The 19,976-nt window shown below is 40.7% G+C and overlaps 1 protein-coding gene across 3 annotated transcripts in view; it reads right to left on the bottom strand.

The window, feature by feature from the left end:
* Window positions 1-19,976, bottom strand: part of vgll4b (vestigial-like family member 4b) — a 120,820-nt gene that overhangs the window by 10,885 nt on the left and 89,959 nt on the right. For all 3 annotated transcript variants that reach the window (XM_078209730.1, XM_078209729.1, XM_078209728.1), the window contains one exon: window positions 1,993-2,209. In XM_078209730.1, the coding sequence (XP_078065856.1) occupies window positions 1,993-2,209 (217 nt within the window). The remainder of the gene's footprint in view (window positions 1-1,992; window positions 2,210-19,976) is intronic.

Here is a 19,976-nt window from a genome sequence, read left to right as displayed (position 1 = left end):
ACCTCCCTGGGAATTACCAGAGGTCCATTACTTGGCATGATCAATAATGGCAACTCAATACACTAATAATGTCCAAGAAGCGATTTTCATTTATCCTCTTGGTTCAGGTGCCCACTAGTTGGGTCATGCATTTTGGGCACAAGAACATCCCAAAACAAAATTTATCCCAATGCGCCTAAACACCAATAAGAGTGAGCTGGTGATTTAATTACTTTGGTTGAGAAATAAATGTTGGCCAGGACGCCAGAGAATTCCCCTAAGGTTCCATGAAGAGTAGTAGTCGGAGTTTATGTCCACTAGAGACCGTAGACGGTGCCTTAGTTTAACCCCACCTCTAAGGGTGCAGCATTTCTTTTTAATTTGCTTCAGAAAACGCATCACTTTGTACATTTGAATTAAGCGGTGTTCATGAAATTGATTTGGAGATAGGGGAAATATAATAATAACCAGTTTAAAAATCACTCAGTACTTTGTTACACTGGGACTGAATGTGGTCATCATGATGCACCATAATGACATCCCTTCAAGTACCACATGCTTTCAGTGAGGTGACCATGTTGGCAGAGTATTACACTCTTATAGAGAGGATTTTTGATTTAAAAATAGCAAATTCTCAAGCTTAAAATAAAATGGCTTTGATTGCCCTCCCCTTATTTGGACAAATTCTAATAGAAATAATTCTGCCCCCCCAACATATGGAGACAGCAGCAAAATCCATCCCATTTACATGACATGGCAGATAGCACAAACCAAGGACATAGGAGTAGAAGTAGGCTATTCGGCCCAGCGAGGCTGCTCCGCCATTCAATTATATCATGACCAATCCATTTAATCAAAAACTCCACTTTCCTGCCTTACCCCCATAATCCTTGATTCCCTTACTGATTAGTTTATCTCAGCCTTGAGGCAAGTTATGCTTGCGCTAAGGTAGATTAGTGATGTGCTCTCAGGCCATTTGAATAGACTCATCTTTACATTCTGCAAATGCACCCCTCACCCAGATTGAGTGGGGAATAAGGGCATCACTTTTGGGAGAATTACAAAACTGAACTGTGTCCTGCATTCAGTAGTCTATCTGATGCAAAATAGCGAGCTTTGTTACATCTGTTGTCAAGATTAACCAAGAAACCAACAATGCATAAACAACTCAAAGTGTTCGAAAGTCGCAAAACTCCACTTTTATTTCTGACACGGCAACTTGCCCAATAGCGAGAAAAGGTTCGTATAAGCAGGCTAAGTAGGCTGCGTTGTTGGGACTATGCGGGTGAATTACAAGCAGCTATGAAAAGAATGAATTTGTACTTCTATAGTAATATTCACAACCTCGAAATGTCCTAAAGCACTTTACACTCAATGAGTCACTTCTGAAGTGCAGTCACTGATCTATCTGTACAGGTAGACCGTGCACCTCAGTTTCTTCTCTAACAAAGCAGCACTCCCTTAATGGTAACGATGCACCAACTTAGATTATGTCCTGGCATGGGACTTTCTGATTCAGAGGTGAATGCACTACGAACCTGCCAAGTAAACAGCATGGTGCAGCTTTGGTCTCCAGAAGATACCTGGGAAAGTATCTCGGTAGAGGTTTCTGCTGCTTTACTTTTGTGACAGTACTGTGACACAAAGATCAAATGATTTTTTGTGCATTAAAAAATAAAAGATTGACTAGAGAAATAGTTAAAGACAAGTTAATTATTCTTGATAACAAATGCAACAAAACTCATCAATTTGCACCAGATAGACTACTGAATGCAGCACACCAGTTCATTTTTCCAATTCTCCCAAAAGGAATGTTGCCCTCCTTCCCCAACCAACCTGGGGTACATTTGCAGAGTGTAAAGATGAGTCAATTCTAGAGGCCCAAGAACACATCACCAATCTGTCGTAGCACAAGCATAGCTGACCTCTAACTCAAGAGTTGCAAAAAAAGTAGAAAAGGAAAATTGTATAATATATATTTAGTAAAACCAACCAAAAGTTCAGCATTTATACCTGCTGTCGTTCCACACCAATGCTGACTGTCCTAGTTGCATCCAAGCTATTTTTGGTCAGTGCTAGAGGCTGTTCCATTGACATACTTGGTAGTCCTATGCCAGCATAGGCATGATTGCTGAGATGGCTCATGGTTGACACTGCAGCACGTTCTATTGGACTACGACTTCGCTCTCTATGTTGATCTTTTCGAAAATCCCCATTGACTGGTTTGGTCCTGCATAAATGGATTTGGTTAGTATTCATTAGCCACATAACATTTTTCGAAAACAATTACGACAACCTTGTGAACGAGCAATGCGACTGCTTCTTTGAAACAGAACCAGATATGTAGAGCTTGGCATGATAGATATTAACCATTCCATTCAAAGAAGTTACTAATGATGGGACAGCAGGAAGAACGAGGGAAAAGAAATTTACTTCAGTGTAAAGCTAAAGCTATACAAAGTCAGCAACAGGCAAATGTAAGTCAATGAACTGATATGAACTAGCAGTCCACATTCAGAGGTATAAATAACCTAGCAGCCTAGCTCCCCATAAACAGCTTACAACCAGATACAGTTGTGGTTTCCCAGCTTTTGACTATGAAATAATAGTAAGAATTCTGGAAATATATAAGCCACGAGATACTAGTTATCAAAATCTGCAACTTTCCGCTTACAGGCTTAAATTTTATTTAAATGAAGTCATCATATTCCAATATGTCCATCCAGAAACTTAATTATTTTCAAATGTTTACAAATAATATATAAAGGGTAAGCCTCTATGTTACTGTTTTGCATCCAGAAATATACATTTGATAATCATCTTAATTTGACACAGAACTGAGTCTGTAGAAGGGTCATATGGACTTGGAACATCAACTCTCTCCATAGATGCTGCCAGACCTGTTGAGTTTATCCAGCATCTCCTGTTTTTATTTCTATACAGCTCTTCATGGGTGGAACAGTAATGGAATTGAAAAAAAGCAACTTTTGAGGGTAACTAGTGATGGACAATAAATGTCTTGCCAGCATCGCCCACATCAGGAGTATATATGGAAACGGGGATTATGTACACTTATTGATCACTATAATCAGTTTGTGAATGAAAAACTAGGTCCATCTTGATGCCATTTAAGGTGGGTACAGGAGATTGTACAAAATTTTGTTAATTAAGCCAGGTATCTATAGTGTCAAAAGTTATTGAGGGCTGTTACCCCTCACAAATAATGTCCATTGCTCTGCTTTTCTGAAATAGTTTCTAATTATTAAAACACTTGTACAACTGAATACATTAATGCTCAACTGAATGGTGTCGTTTCCACAAATAAGTTTTTCCCATTTTCTGTTGTTCAATGTTTTGTGACTGTTTTTGTTTTAAATTACAGTATATTCAGTACTGTGTCATATAGGGGAACACAGGATGTGTGGTTTGTAATCAACTACTCAGGCAAACATGCATTACATCTTAACCTCTCATTTAACTTTGGCATAGAATCCCCTAACTTAGAGACAGTACTTGCTTTGTTGAATTACACAAAATGTATTTAAACTAGAAAAACAAATTAAATTTACACAACCTTCTTCTTAACAACTACCTGCTAGATACTGATAAATTGTTCAAGTATTTTTTCCCTCCAGAAAATAAGATTATTTTCTTTTGAAGAGCAATATTTAGTGAACTAGCATAGGAATTGGAATGACAGGTTTTTATTGCTGTGCAGAATAAGCACGGCGATTAAACCTGATGTTTTCTCTCAGTAAAATCAAGCATTTCCATCAGCTGCCCTCAACAGTCCGTAATGTAACACCGGGTTCATTAAAATGGTTCTCTCGTCACATAAGGCAGAGCCAGAAAAACCATGATCAAGCTAAAATTGCAGCAACTTTGAAGATAGATATACAATATCTGTAGACTCTTAATAACAGCAGAAATTGAGCATACAAATGGGAGGGAGAAACTTTACTGGATAAAAAATACGAGGCAAACTAACAAAACAAAGGCTAACACGTCCCTTGTATCCTCTCTTCAGTTACCATGCCCTAAGAGGGCGTCGACAACAATAGACCTCCACATATTGGCCCATGGCTATGCTTGGCAAAATACTACAGTAGTTTGCCATTGTCTTCTGCAGGTTCTAGCTGATCAGGAGATTCGCCCACACTTACTACCTGCTGTAGGCATATCAGAAGGTTCTGCTGGTTGATAATCAACCAAGTTATGAATGCACCTTACATGGCGAATAGGACTTGAACCTGGAGATTCGACCACCGTGCCACAGGACTACCCCCACCTGTGTCTTAGGGTCTTAAAAGAAGTATTTGCCGAGATAATGCACAAATTATAATCTTCCAAAATTCCCTAGATTCTGGAAAGGTCCCAGCAAATTGGAAAACCACTAATATATTGCTGCTGTTCCAAGGAGGGGACAAAAAGCAGGAAAATATAGGCCAGTTAGGCTAACATCCGTCATTGCAAAATGCTGGAATCCATTATTCTGTAAGTAGGAACAGGACATTTAGAAAATCATAATACAATCAGGCAGAGAAAGGGAATTCGTGTTTCACAGATTTATGAGAGTTTTTGAGGGATGTAAAAGCAGGATGAATAAAGGGGAACTAGCAGATGAAGTTATTTGAATTTCCAAAAGGCATTCAATAAAAGTGGCCACATAAAAGGTTACTGCCCAGAATAAAAGCTCATGGTGTTAGGAGTAATATACCAGCATGGAGAGATGATTGGCTAACTAACAGTAGAGAGAGTCAGGATTAATGGGTCAATTTCAGGTTGGCAAACTGTGACTAGTGGGGTGCCACAGGGGATCAAGTGTTGGGGCCTCAAATATTTACAATCTGTATTAATGACTTGGATGAAGGGACTGTGTGTATCGCAGCCAAATTTGCTGACGATTCAAAGCTAGATGGAAAAGCAAGGATACAAAGAGTCTGCAAAGAGAAGTAGACAGGTTAAGTGAGTGGGCAAATATTTGGCCAATGGAGTATAATGTGGGAAAATGTGAGGTTGTCCACTTGGCGGATACACAGAAATGAAAGATGATTTAAATGGAGAGAGACTACAGAATGCTGAGGTACAAAGGGATCTGGAATATGAAAAGTTCACATGCAGGGGCAACAAATTTAATGTTGACCTTTATACTCCATTTCTCTTGCATTAAAGTCACAAAGTCTTGCTATAAGCATAAGTGAGACCACATTTGGACTACTGTGCAGAGTTTGTCTTTTTTAAGGAGGGGTATATTTTCATTGGATGCAGTACAGACAGGTTCACTCGGTTGATTGCTCAGGTGAAAAGGTTGCCTTACGAGGCAAGGTTGAACAGGTTGGACCTATACTCATCGATTTCGAGAATTGAGAGATGGTCTTATTGAAACATGCAAGATCCCAACGGGGCTTGATGGCGTAGATGCTGAGAGAATGTTTCTCTTCATGGGGATGAAATCTAGAACTAGGGAATAGTTTCAGAATAAGGCGACTCCCATTTAAGATAGGTGAGGAAGAATTTCTTCTCTGAGGGTTGTGAATCTTTGGAATTCTCTCCCCCAAAGCAGTGGAGGCTGGATCATGAAATATATTCAAGATTGAATTAGACAGGTTTTTGAAATATAGAGGCATCAGTGGTTATGGGGGACAGGCAGGAAAGTGGAATCGAGGTCAAGATCAGATCAGCCATGATCTTACTAAATAACAGTGCAAGCTCAAGACACCATGTGCTCTTCTCTTGCTCCCCTTTATGTTCTGACATGTTCAGAATAGTATGTTCAACTTTTGCATTTGCAGTTTATGATGTAATTCAACCTTTCCTTCTGAGTATTAAAACCTTGTAATAGTCATAATTTATATTCCATGTAAAAATATAGATACATATATTCATCATTCTGCATTTCCTGAAAATTACATCCTGCATTTCTTTCTGCTTCCCGAAGGATATCCTCTTTAATATTCCAGTTCAGATGTTTTGCATTACGATGTCCAGGGAATTATGAATGTACATACGGGGGAGGGGTCCTCCAAAAGTCTGAGATCACGTACCAACCAACTCAAGAACAGCTTCTTCCCTGCTGCCAGACTTTTGAATGGACCCACCATATATTAAGCTGATCTTTCTCTGCACCCTAGCTATGACAGTAACACTATATTCTGCACCCTCTCCTTTCCTTCTCCCCTATGCACTCTATGAACAGTATGTTGTTGTCTGTATAGCGCACAAGAAACAATACTTTTCACTGTATCCCAATAAACGTGACAATAATAAATCAAACCACTCACTGGTTTAGACATTCAAGATAGGAGTCACCCATTCACATGTTGACTTAACACCAACTCAAGATCATATTAACATCCATATTTGTTCTACCTGATCAAAAGAAATTGATTTTGCAAAAAAATTAAACAAATTTGCAGAGGGGAAAATACAATGAAAATGCCCTTGAGTCAAGGGCTAGCGTTGTGCATACGGTTTTAGTTTAGGCAGGCCTCATGATCGGCGCAGGCTTGGAGGGCCGAAGGGTGTGTTCCTGTGCTGTACTTTTCTTTGTTCTTACCACCCATTAAGGATCATTATGGTGTACACATCACGTGATGCAATGACTCCCTGAAACCTACTGCGAATGAGCCACCCAATGTTGATTGTTAACTCTCTTCTTGTTCCCCAGACCATGATTCCACCCATCCTACTTCAGATCCACAGCACACATCACCCAACAATACAAAAAAAACATGCATTATTGATCATGTCCTCAAAATGCTTCACAATGAATTAAACAGGAAAATTACCAAGCACCATAAACACAAGGTTATACTTCAACTCTTTGAACAAAACACACGCAAAATAAGAGAACAAAATAATTCAAATCCAAAGAAATACCCAGCCTATTTGCAACTGCCATCTGCATCTCAACAGTTACTCTGAGGAGAACAGGCCCACCTTATGACAGAAGCTACTGTAAAACAAGATCCTCACTTTATGAATGCCAGTGTCACACTCATCAATATGGTCTCTTCAAACACATCACACCAGTCTGTCATAGAGACACAGGCACTGATCGAACATGGAGTAAAGCTTCAGCATTTAATATGGAAAACATTTCACACACAATTTCTATTATTCACCCATTACTTCACTCACAGATTAGGATGTTCTTCACACTTGTGCCCAGCCTAACACCATACGGTAATCATGATTGTACTAATAAAACAGAATGCAACTGTGGAGGGAAAACAACAAAAAAAAGTGTTTTAAAACACTTTACAGTCCAGGAATTGTGCTAATATACTGTGCTGCTGCTCTTTTTTTTAAAAAAGTGGCAACCATGAGCAGGGCTGCATCTGCTAGTTTTGTACAGTATTCTTCCTTGCACACGAGACCTCCAAATTCTAAAGGGGGCCCAGTCAGGGTTCACATTCTGCACTCATACAGAGTAAAAGGTGGTTTATCAACAATTTCTGCACTTGGAGCTTAACATGCTAATTTATCAATTAGTAGTTAAACCTCTAAATCTAAATCCTAATGGTTTTATACATATTTTTCTGATTGCTTAAAATGAACAAATGTTTACAATATTGCATTTTTAAAAAATCATAGTAATAGCTCGGAATAGATTGACCTTGTACTGCTTTCTTCTTTAATCCTCAAAATATAGCAGAGTGGAGAGTTTAACTTGGTGTGTGTATAGTCAAAGCTTGCAACTTGGCACAAGAGCTTAATAGCATACAGAAAGTTTGTACTGAGGATTGCCAATATTACTGCCACTCAGTACAAGGAGTTTATTGGTGATTCCAGTTCCACTGATTCATGTCTGTTGTCCTAGAGCCTGGAGCAAGCACAATATATTCTCCAATCACCACTGCTTGTGAGCTAATAGTACAGCAGGGAGATTGATGTTCACTGCTGAACAAATAATTTTACCTCTACAGAACACACTGACTCAAACTTTAAAATTAATTGCAGCTGAACATGGAACTACCATCTGTTTTAAAAACAAAATAGAATGGAAGGGTTTGGTACTAACCTCACTTTAATCATTGTCAAAAAGCATGAAGGCAGCCCAACGTCCTCCCACAAGAAAGTCCAGGGCCCCTGAATCTTGGCAAGCTCTCTTATGAAAAGCTGGGCAGGCAGAAGCTATTTCAACATAAAAGCCCCTTGCAAATGCAGGGAATCAACGCACTGCACATTTTCGTAATCTCCTTTGGACTGCACTACATGCAAATGAAGTTACTCACCGTACAATAATACAATATTTAGTTCAAAAGGTTTTTATGTTAAAAAGGCATTTGTCAAAGACTTGAGGTTAATTCTAGACAACTAATTTTCTACATCTTGCCAACTGTTCTTGCTTGTGGCATTTGCTGTCTATACAGATACGAAGCAACTGATCGATATAAAATGTCCAGAGAAAGGATTCTGTCAAGCTTCCCAACACCCCTGTAGACTCTTAACACAGCACATTTCCCTGCTGGGGGAAGGCTGATGTCAGCGCTTGTGAACACAGCTCAGTGAAAGGATAAGGAGGCCTTTGTTTTCAGCTGAACTGTGAAAATGAGAAAATGGCTCCAGCCGACAAACAAGAAACCCACACTGCACAGGTCATCCCAAGCCCTCTGCTTAAAGTACTCAACATAAAAGCTCCTTGCAAATCGAGAAATCAGTGTACTGCATTTTTAAAGTCCAATTTATGTACTCAGTATATTCTCCTGCACAGAAGTTTTTTTGTGAACAAATCTGGAAAGAGAAGTGAGCGAAAGCAGAGGATTCTGGTAATAACTCACTTGAGCATGGGTATTGGGGGGGGGGGGGGGGGGGGGAATTTCCTCAAGATCTGCCAGAAAGATAATAGTCAAATTCTCATGTTACCCAGTCCTGACAAGAGGATCTTTCATGCCAGTGGGGAATTAAATAAACTTAAAAGTTAAAGTGGGCTTACATTTTATAATTGCTCCAAACAATAAAGAGAATTCATCTCTTCAGTTATTAGGGTCAATCCCACTTGTGCTTGCAACAAGGGTGAACGCACCAATCCCAAAGGGGCGACATGGTGGCACAGTGGCTAGCATTGCTGCCTCACAGCGCCAGGGACCCGGGTTCAATTCCTGGGTTGGGTCACTGTCTGTGTGGAGTTTGCACTTTCTCCCTGTGTCTGCGTGGGTTTCCTCCGGCTGTTCTGGTTTCCTCCCACAGTTGGAAAGACGTGCTGGTTAGATGCATTGGCCATGCTAAATTCTCCCTCAGTGTACCCGAACAGGCACCAGAGTGTGGGGACTAGGGGATTTTCACAGTAACTTCATAGCAGTGTTAATGTAAGCCTACTTGTGACTAATACATAAACTTTTTAAACTTAAGAGCTGGTAGTTTGCTACGAAGTAAAAGTAAAATAGAATGCGCTTCCATGAGCACCATTCTGATGATTGATCGCATATCCCATTCATGATGGTCCTGTCCAAAGTGAAATTAAATGTCACCACATGAAAAGTTTCTCTTGTCAATGCTGATGTTTATCAAAAATATGAAACGAGGGCAAGATGGGGATTCACTACACGAATGGTTGGTAAATGACTTCACAAAGTATTCGTTTCTCTGCTCCCTCCAAAAACTTCACAATGGGAGTTCATTAATGATTTGGTACTGCACCATGAAGATAAAGAAGATCCCAGCTTCAATTTATAGTCTGTGCCAACCGTAGGCAATGTAACAGTCAAGTACTGTACTTGGTCCTAACATCTGTGGGACAATGGATAGGAAAATCAGTCAGGATTCCAGCTCTGCTCGAAAGTCGCAAATGTTTGGATCTTCAGATGGCAAGACAAGGCTGGTCAAGTTTGCCCTCGCTGGTAAATCAGCCCACCACTGTCAGGGCTCATGTGAAGGAAAGTAATACCAACAGTCGCTTGGTGGCACAGGACTTGACGATTACTGAAGAAAAAAAGACATGTTGTTGAAGCTTTTCATTCTTGCAACATCAGCGCAGATGTAAGAATGCCAAATTTAAAAAGGGAGCAGCAGTTCCTACTGCATGAGAAAAGGGTTGATTGTTTAGTAAGGCAACTCGTCAACCAATCCAGCACCCTTTACCAGAGTAGGTAAAGAAAAATGGTGGGGCATGGGCATGGTGGAAGGAAGATTTCCCCAGTCATTGGTGAAAGTTAAGCACAGGAAGCTATTCTTTTACTTCAGACATTTCTAGTATCCTAGTCATTAGAACATTGTGATTAAGCCATTGAGCAGGATGTTCCAGTCCCATTCAAGTCAGAAACTCAAGTTGCCTAAATAATTTCAGTTTAGATGATTCAACCAAAATTCAATGTTGATATCTACTTCTGTGGCAGTCGATCTGAACTCAAGAGTGCACGCAATCGGTTCTTCCACCAATTTTGCAACAGAAATGGACTCATTTAAGAGTTACCCCTGCCATGAACTAATAATGTAAATCAGGTTTTTTTTTAAAAACAGCTTCATTTTTAAAATAAGTTTGTCAAGCTGCAACAAGCATATGGCAACAATGAGCTGAATTCAGTCTCAGTGCAAAGTAGTTCAATTTGTAGATAACATCAAGCTTGGACCCCAAAGAAGCAGGCAAGATCTTACTTAGAATTGAATAGCACATTCACCTATAGGCTGATCAGTAATGAAGTTCAATACGCAACTGCAGACGGTAATACAAACTGGAAGTCAGACCTAGACACAAAGGACGGAATTCTCCCATCCTGCCTGTGGGAACAGAGAGTCTACTGGGAGTCAAAAAGTCAAACGCGCCGGCATAAAGTCATATAGCAATTTTCCCAATAGCGGGCTAATGATGGGTCTGTCTTCCTGCTTGCTAGTGGCATGAATGCCATTTGTGCCTCATGAATGCTCATTAAAATAGCTGCCCACGAGCATCCCATCATGTCTTTCAATCTTGTTACGCCAGTGTGCAATTATATCGGTCTAAAACAAAGCGGCCTTCAGTTTGCAACAGACTTGGGGTGTTGAACACTGCTGTAGTGCTGCTCTGCACACCACTCTTGATGGGGCAGATCAGTTCCTGCCCTCCATCTCCATGTCAAGCTGGCCTTCATGGACAGCACCATGCTGCTGAACCCAGGGACTCTCCTGTGTCACCATCTTAGATCAGTACTGTGCCTGGGGTTGGTGCTGACAGGGGTCCTCTTGCCCTTGACACCGCACACCAGTGTTTATCTGCATAGGACTGCGGTGGGACTCATGCAGCCAGTGCAACATAGGTCCTAAGTTCAACCAGAGGTCAAGGGCAAGGTGATGGTTTTTCTGGGATGTGGGGGAGGGGGATGGCCTGACAAAGACAAGGGGGACAATGTGGAAGGAGGGTGATGGCTCACGATGGCAGGCAGAGGGACAAGGAGGTGGACAAAGATGATGAATGATGGAAAGCAGAGGGAAGGGAAGCTGAAAACCTCAGACAGGGGTCAAACAGATACAACATCATTTACAGGAAGGGGTTGCACGAAGACCCCCAGATGCAGTGGGCAGATGTCCAAGTATGGCATGGGCACCTCATAGGCGACGGGCTCGGGGGGGAGAGGGAGGTGGTTTGAATCAAAGAACAGACTTCTGCTTGAAGCTGATAGCCTTTTCCCTCTGGGTTGCTGACACCCTGTGCTGTCTGGGGAAGACAAGTGGGCTGAAGACAGTGATACCTTATCAGTGCGCTGGACTGGTGTTTAAATATGGTGCCAGGACCTTCAAACCTGCCAGCTGATGGTGGACAGATGAATCAACTCTCAGTCTACCAGGTGACTCCCTCTGTGCATAGTTAATGAGAATCGTGCGGAATCCCGCCATTCTGGCCAATGAGAAAGGCGCCGCCGGAACTGCCTGCCACTGCACGAAGTCTCAAAATGGGAGAATTGCGCCGATACATTCTCTGAATATATGGAACTTGCCAAATGGGAAATGTGGTTGCATCTAGAAATCTAGTTGGCTCAAATTTAAATAGTGCAACGACTTCAAATCTACAGAATACGTATGGTGTTCTCATCATGTCACACAAGAAACATAGTAAAATGGTTCAAGGTGCTTCACAGTCGCAATTATCAAATATTAGACACCGAGCCGCATATGGAGATACATTACCAAGTGTTGAAAAGCTTTGTCAAAGAGGTAGGGTTTAAAGAAGATTCTTAAAAGTTGAGAGGCAGGGAAATGAAGTTTAAGGAGGTAATTCCAGATCGTCGGGCCAAGCAGTTCAAGGCATAGCTGTCAGTGACACAGCAAAGAAAATCAGGGATCACAAGAGGCCAGAATTGGAGAACTGCAGAGACGTTGGAAGGCAGTTTGAGATTACAGAAATAGGATGGGGCAAAACCACGGACGAGCTTGATAACAAAGACAGTTTGAGACAGTGCTGGACTGAGACTCAAATGTAGTAGGCAGTAAGCACAGCAGTGAATGGGACTTGCCGAAAATTAGCAACATAGTTTTGGAAGTGTTCAAGTTCACAAGAGGTTGGAAGGCAGCCAGGAGAACATTTGAAAATGTTTATCTAAACGGTAACAAAGGCATTGATTATAGAGTTTCAGCAGATGAGCTGAGGCAGGGACAGAGATCAGCTGCATTATGGAGGTGAAAGTAGGTATTCTTTGGTTCAACCAAACCCATCCTCTGATATTTCCATATCCAATGGTCTAAATTAGGTCTAACAGTAATACAAGGACAAAAACAGATGAGAACAGAGTTTTGCACTATTTTTGCGAGTTTTGCGAAGTGATGCATTTTGGTAGAAATAATGTAGGGAGGAGCTATACGATAAATGGCAGAACCATAAAGGGTGTAGATACGCAGAGGGACCTGGGTGTGCAAGTCCACAGATCCTTGAAGGTGACGTCACAGGTGGAGAAGGTGGTGAAGAAGGCATATGGCATGCTTGCCTTTATAGGACGGGGCATAGAGTATAAAAGTTGGGGTCTGATGTTGCAGATGTATAGAACGTTGGTTCGGCCGCATTTGGAATACTGCGTCCAGTTCTGGTCGCCACACTACCAGAAGGACGTGGAGGCTTTGGAGAGAGTACAGAGGAGGTTTACCAGTATGTTGCCTGGTATGGAGGGGCTTAGTTAGGAGGAGAGATTGGGTAAACTGGGGTTGTTCTCCCTGGAAAGACGGAGGATGAGGGGAGACTTAATAGAGGTGTATAAAATTATGAAAGGCATAGATAGGGTGAACGGTGGGAAGCTTTTCCCCAGGTCAGTGGTGACGTTCACGAGGGGTCATAGGTTCAAGGTGAAGGGGGGGAGGTTTAACACAGATATCAGAAGGACATATTTTACACAGAGGGTGGTGGGGGCCTGGAATGCGCTGCCAGGCAAGGTGGTGGAGGCGGACACACTGGGAACGTTTAAGACTTATCTAGATAGCCATATGAACGGAGTGGGAATGGAGGGATACAAAAGAATGGTCTGTTTGGACCAGGGAGCGGCACGGGCTTGGAGGGCCGAAGGGCCTGTTCCTGTGCTGTGTTGTTCTTTGTTCTAACTTAAAAATATATAAAAGCCCTGTATTGTTTTGAAAGGTTATTCTTCCATTCACTTTCTGCACCTAATCAAGCCTGTGGACTTTCTGCAGGTTATCTGGTTTTGGATCACGTCCACAAGTTTGCAATGGCTTATACAAACCAGCTTTTAGTTCATGGGCCAAAGTGAGTTATGAAAGCCAGAACTTTACTAAAAGTTGTATTCTGTAGGAGCTAGGAGGTTTCAGGGAAAGAAAGAGCTCTGGAAGTAATTATATACCATCCGTTTTTACTGGCATTAAATTGCAGGGGTGTTTCCGTTTTTCTTTATCTTAAATACAGCTATTTGAACATGATTGTGACCCTCTGTACAGTCTGATGCAAGACATTATTTTCAGCTGACGTTGTGAAAAACATGTCACACTACAAGCACAAAACAAGGTGCAGCTTCCTCCCGAAAAAGAATAGATTGCGTTCATCGGATAAACAAAGAGGTTTTACTTCTTGGTGAGCCAGATGTGTGAGAATAAACAGAATTACGTTTTCAGTTAGTATACTGCATCTTAACTGGTTGATTTTAATCATCCCTTAGTTCCAACTTGCTAGCAGATTGAAAAAAACCTAGAAAAACAGTGAATTACAAATTGGCATAAAGATTAAAGAAAAAAATCCAGTTCTTTTCTTTTGTGATATGCACAAAACCTCAGCTCTCATGTTACACTTAATGGGAAATTCCGAAAAGGCCCAGATGACCATGATTCAAGCACACTCCCAAGCAAGTTTCCATATTACTGCATATAGCAAGCACCAACAGCCATGCTTTTTCCACCTCTGGGGTGAAAAGTTAATTGCTCTTCTGACATTCCCCATTGGTCGAACTTTCTAGCAAAACTGATTTCAGAAGTTACCAGGAGCATACTGCTCATTCAGCTAGCGGGTAAGCACAAGGATAGAATGCCATCTTTGTTGCACTGTTGTGTACACAAGTTATTGGCAACTGCACATTTCCAATGACGCTGTATTGGTTCCTGCCACCGTGGATTTTTGGAAGGGAAAGAAATTACTAGTGCCAAAATGAATTGGAATCAGTAAGCAAAGTTAGTCCCTTCCATACAACTGATACGATTTTTAAAAAACAATAATATTCATCCTGTACGATATTATAAGAGCCAAGTATGTAACTGATTGTGTGTTCAGATAAATTCTTACACATACTACCGGATTTGTTAACTATATTTTATAAACAACGTGGGGACATCATCCTGTTTTTGGAACCAAGGCAGTTGCGAACTTCCATTGTTCTTCTCAACTTCACTGCCAGAAAACATATTGCATTATGTCACCACCCACGTGTAAATCATGAATAAATCTTGTTGTGTTACTATACCGTACCATAAAAGGAAACAGATTGTTGTGAATGGAGCTGCTAATTTTGTTCAAGTGTATGCAATCTTTCAAATTCTTTCCCTTTAAAATCTAGATATATGTATGAGTTTTATTTATTACTGTATATTTTTATTACTACTGATAAAGTGGTTCACTAATGATCTCCCAAAACACCTTCATTTTGAGGGCAACACCCACATTTTTGTACCACAGCTTTTAAAGAAATACAATCTTATTTGGATTTCATAATATAATATGAGTCAGAAGAAATGAAGTAGCTATGGAAGATTTCAATCCCAATACAGCCGGAAACACAAATCACTGGCTGCTCATGCTCACAAACAAAAAATTTCCTCCTCTCCCTCCACCCCAGTGACCTCATCAACCAGCAGCCAATATTGTTCCATTGAGACAGACACAATAGACAGGTCAGAAAGTCACGACAGTTTACAGGATCAACAGACAAGAGTCGATTCACCACAAATGGCTGAGGGGGAAGGGTCTGGAAGGCTGCAGTGTTGAGGCTGCTGCTGCTGCAAAAAAAGGTCTTAATGCAAACTATCAAAGGGAGACATGCAAGTCAGAACTCTGATCTGCTTCAGATCACATTACTTCAGATCACACCACAAATCATCTGGAGCTGCACAGAACCAGCATCAAAATCTCCAGACAATTTGGCAAAACATCATGCATTCAACAATTGGCTGAATTGACACATCAATAAACGCTGTGATCAGGTTGGAAAGGCTACTTTACAGGCTGGATACTATTAAAAAAATACTATTCATACACTATTCATACAGCTATTAAGCTGATAAAATACATTGATGTAGCCTGCAATGAAAAAGAAACTGGCTATTCATCAAGGTCTCCCTAAATGTTAAAAATCTGTATATGCTTTATGACTACACACTACATTCTAAATGGAATGGAATGCAAGGAATGTAGACTACTTCAGTTAAGCTCTAAAGCTAAGAACTGTAAGTAGTGATCAGGAATGCATACTGCCTCTGCCGACAATGTGCTGTGATCATTTTGTCTAGTCAGGAATAAGTGAAATCTTTCAACTCGATGCCATTCACGGTCATGGGAACAGAGAAAGAAAAAAATCTTGAAAGCTTTTCCTGCACTACACACACACAAATATATACACACATATGTATATGCATATCCACTTAAATGTGCACACACATTAACTGATAAAATCACTGTTCTCATATTATCTTGTATGAATAGTCATCGTGTGAAAATTATGCTATTTTATAGCAACATAAATTTTAATGAGATGTAGCCCAAATTCTGGGAACATTTTGGTATTTTCCACATATCAAAACTAGAGTGGTATGGCACATCTAAAGTCAGAAATATTAGCCTGTACCACTTAAGCTGTTTTCCAATGTTTACCAGTTGATTAATTGAAAACATTTTATGTATTTTCCAAACCCTTTGGTTTTTATTTTCCTCCCCTCTTCTTCCTCAATTCAGCATTTCACGCACAATACCATCTCTAACAAAAGCATTCTGCGAAGACTGAGAAGGAGCATCTTAAAAGCAGAAGGTCAAGGGTAGGAATTCCAGTGCTTAGAGACTGGATGGATGAAAGCATGGAGCAAGGAGAATGAGACATGCACAAGAGACCAGAATTGCAGAAATGTCGTGCTTTTGAAAGGTTTTGTAGTCAGAGGTTACAAAGGTAAGGAAGGGTGAGGCTATGGAGACCATTTTCAAATGAAGGCATTGGTAGACTGGGAGGGGTGACGATAAGCAGAATTTGGTGCGGGTTACAACACGTGCAGCAGTGTTTTGCTGAGCTCACAATTATGAAGAGTGGAAGCTGGGAAGATAGTGAGGAGGATATTGGAATAATGAAGTCTGAGGGTAACAAGTTTAGGATCAGAATTTTAGCAGAAGAAAAGCTGAGGAAGCCAAGGAAAGGATGGAGATGTGTGCACTGTTGAAGAGGTGGGAAAAAGTGTATTTGTAATACAGTGACATGTTAAATTCAGAATTCGATAGGATGCTGCAAAGACAATGGTTCTGGTCTTCCAAATGTTCAATTGGAAGAAATTGCAGTACATCTAGAACTTGATGTTTGACATGCAGTCAGACGCTGCACAAGCAGTGTAGGTGTCAAGAGGTGGTATTGTCAGCCTTCAAGTAGAACCCAATGCCAAACTGTCAATGAGCAGCAAATAGATGAGAAATAGTAGGGTACAAGATGATAATCCATTGCAAAGTATCTCTGGCAATGACGAGGTAACTGGACAATTGAGGGAAGCGTGGTCAAATGCGAGAAAGACTGCAGACAGGTCAAGATGGATGAGGAGGTTCAGTACATCATAGCTATAGACACAGAGATCATCACTTCCCACTTTGATTAAGACTGTTTCATTGTTTTGGCAGGGGTGGATTTCTGATTCAAATATGGAGCCACCAGCATGTTTAAGGATAATACCAGTGGAATGGGAACTACTTACAGCGCTAGCTCATGGAGACCAGGAAGGTAAATTGGATCGTCAACAGTTTAGTGGGAATAGGATTCAGAAGGCAGGAGATGAACCTCACAAACAAGATGAGCTTGGAGACTGCCCGATGGGAGACAAGCGAGAAACTACAGAAAGATGGGAATTCTGCATTAAGGCACAGGGGGATTCTTGATCTTGTGAGCAATGGGAGGGGAGGAATGTGACAAGCTGAATGAATGGTCTCACTCTTTGTGATAAAGTAGTTCATGAGCTCCTTGGACTTCTTGTTAGAGAAAGAGTTCATGGAAACAGTAGTGGAGAGAAGGAACCTGGGGTTATTTTTGCATTCTAGGATGATACTGAAGTGAACAATTTTGGAAAAAGAACAGCACCCAATAGTGCCGATTTGGCCTAGCCAGATTGGACTGTGAAAGCTTAATCTGTACATTTGCAAGGCTGCACCCTTAGCTGGGGGGGGCATTCTCTTTAAAAAAAATACAACCAGAAGTGTTTCTTGAAATCTAGGCATTATCAGATGCTCATTCTTATCCTAATGGTAATGTCCATAGCCAGTATTTTAAAAATTACATTACAAATCTCAACTTTTTAAGTCTCTTCAAAACAAATGTCTACAATAAGATTTCAAGCAATCAATCATTTACAAAAACACTTTCATAAAACAGGAGACATTTTCTGCCCCCCCCACCCCACCCCTCATTTGCAGTAAGAATATATTTTAGGTTTACAGAACCAATTTACAATAAATATAACATATTTCATAAATTCGCTAAGAACACCAGACAATGAATAACTTTTTTTGCCCTGTAGTGTTGACGTTTTAGGGTGCTGATCAGGTTCACGATTCTTCCTGTTTATATTTTAGGTCTCAAATCTGACTATTGACCCAAATTACAGACAGAGCTCAAACACTCATCTGCAATGAAGTTAAGAACTTTATGGTGAAACATTACAGTGAACGACAGCAGAATGGTAGGGGTAACTGATTTATAGAGGCTCACACAGCAGGTGAAAGACCAAAACTGTCAACACAATTCAAGAAACAAAGAGATGCAGATAATAACAAAAAAGAAAAATGAATGCTCAAACTTTTGTTGGCTCTGATCACATTTTTTCTCAAAATAAGATCTGCACAATAAACAGAGACAGGCTGCATCTGCTCAAAAGGAACTGACCACCAGTCAATGTTTACATATTAAATCAAAGATCTGACTGCAAAATGTATATTATAAAGGCACATGCCAATGTCTCTTGGCGTATTTTTAGATTGCTCAGGTTGATTTTACCAGGGCTGGGAATAATAATTTGGACTCAAATTAAATTTGTCACTGACACGGCTCAGACTATGATCACAATATGAACTACTTAAAAGGCATGAGAAAATGGTTATGATTAGACACATTTTTGGCGGAGAAATTGTTACTATGGTAAATGTTTAAACATCTGGGATGAAAGTATAAAAAAATGGATATTTGGGAGGTATTTTTACACGTAACCATCAATTCTTCCCTCCACCACCCCAACTGATATTCAGATGGTACTAAACCATGAATGAGTCCCCCCCCCCAATCCCTGGGTTACATCACAAACTAAAGTCACTGGTTAGTATTTATTCTGAAACCACACAATCTTAAAAGGATATTTTAATTCAATCGGTACTTTTACATTATTCCATTTGTAGTAGAATTCCTGCCCAGATACTTGCAAAGTCAATCAACATGACAAGCAAATATAACAGCTACCTGGTTGTGGCGTTCTGGCTACAGTGAAGACCACATTTTTCCTTTGCCTCCCATACCACCATTGGGTACAGACTTCGCTAGGCCTTCTTGAACATGTAGTTCAACGTTTCGATATATCAGTATCAAGACACAAAGCAACATCATGACGCAAGTTCAATGATGAACGGGGCTGGCTCAATGCCTGTTCCTGGTGCCAATTTCTTTTTAAAAATAGATTGTTTTGTTCATTCAGGGAAGAGGAATCTACAATCTGCTACCTCCACTCTCCAGAGATCAGCACAAAGCAGCAGACAGAACCTGGGACATTCCTCGTCTGAATGGCTCAGCTTACATCTTAATAGAAGCTCTTGGGATTGCAATTTACGTTCTGTTTACATTTCTTCCGTCACTGAAGCACAATCAGTTCTCCATGAGACACCCTACATGACACACTCTTCTTTGAGGAGGAGGAGAGAAGGGTTTGCAACAGACAAAACTATACCAACTTAAAGATATTGTGCACCACAACCTAATCAACAATTGGAGACTTCACGTACAAGGAATTCCTTCAGTTGCATCTACAAGAATGCAAATACCTATTTGTATATTTTCTGCCCCTTATCACAAGTTATCTTGTAGTCGCTTCCCTTGCGGTCCCAAACCATGAGGGAGAATAGGCAGACAGACCATTACAAGGCCATTCCCAATTCCTAAAGTTAGTACAAATCAATTGCATGCGAGTTACATAGAAACTAGAAGCAGGAATAGGCCATTCGGCCCTTCTAGCCTGCTCCACCATTCATTTTAATCATGGCGGGTCAGCAAATTCAATATCCAGTTGCAGTAACTTGCCAGTGACTTTCCTTATCCAATAATTGGGAACCTGGGAATTGGTGGCACCTTCAAACCCACATGCTCTCATCTCATGCT

Source organism: Mustelus asterias, chromosome 3 (genome assembly GCF_964213995.1).
Source record: "Mustelus asterias chromosome 3, sMusAst1.hap1.1, whole genome shotgun sequence".
Taxonomy (NCBI): Eukaryota; Metazoa; Chordata; class Chondrichthyes; order Carcharhiniformes; family Triakidae; genus Mustelus; species Mustelus asterias.
Note: the sequence above shows the minus strand (reverse complement) of the source record. Positions and strands in the feature narration are given on the sequence as shown.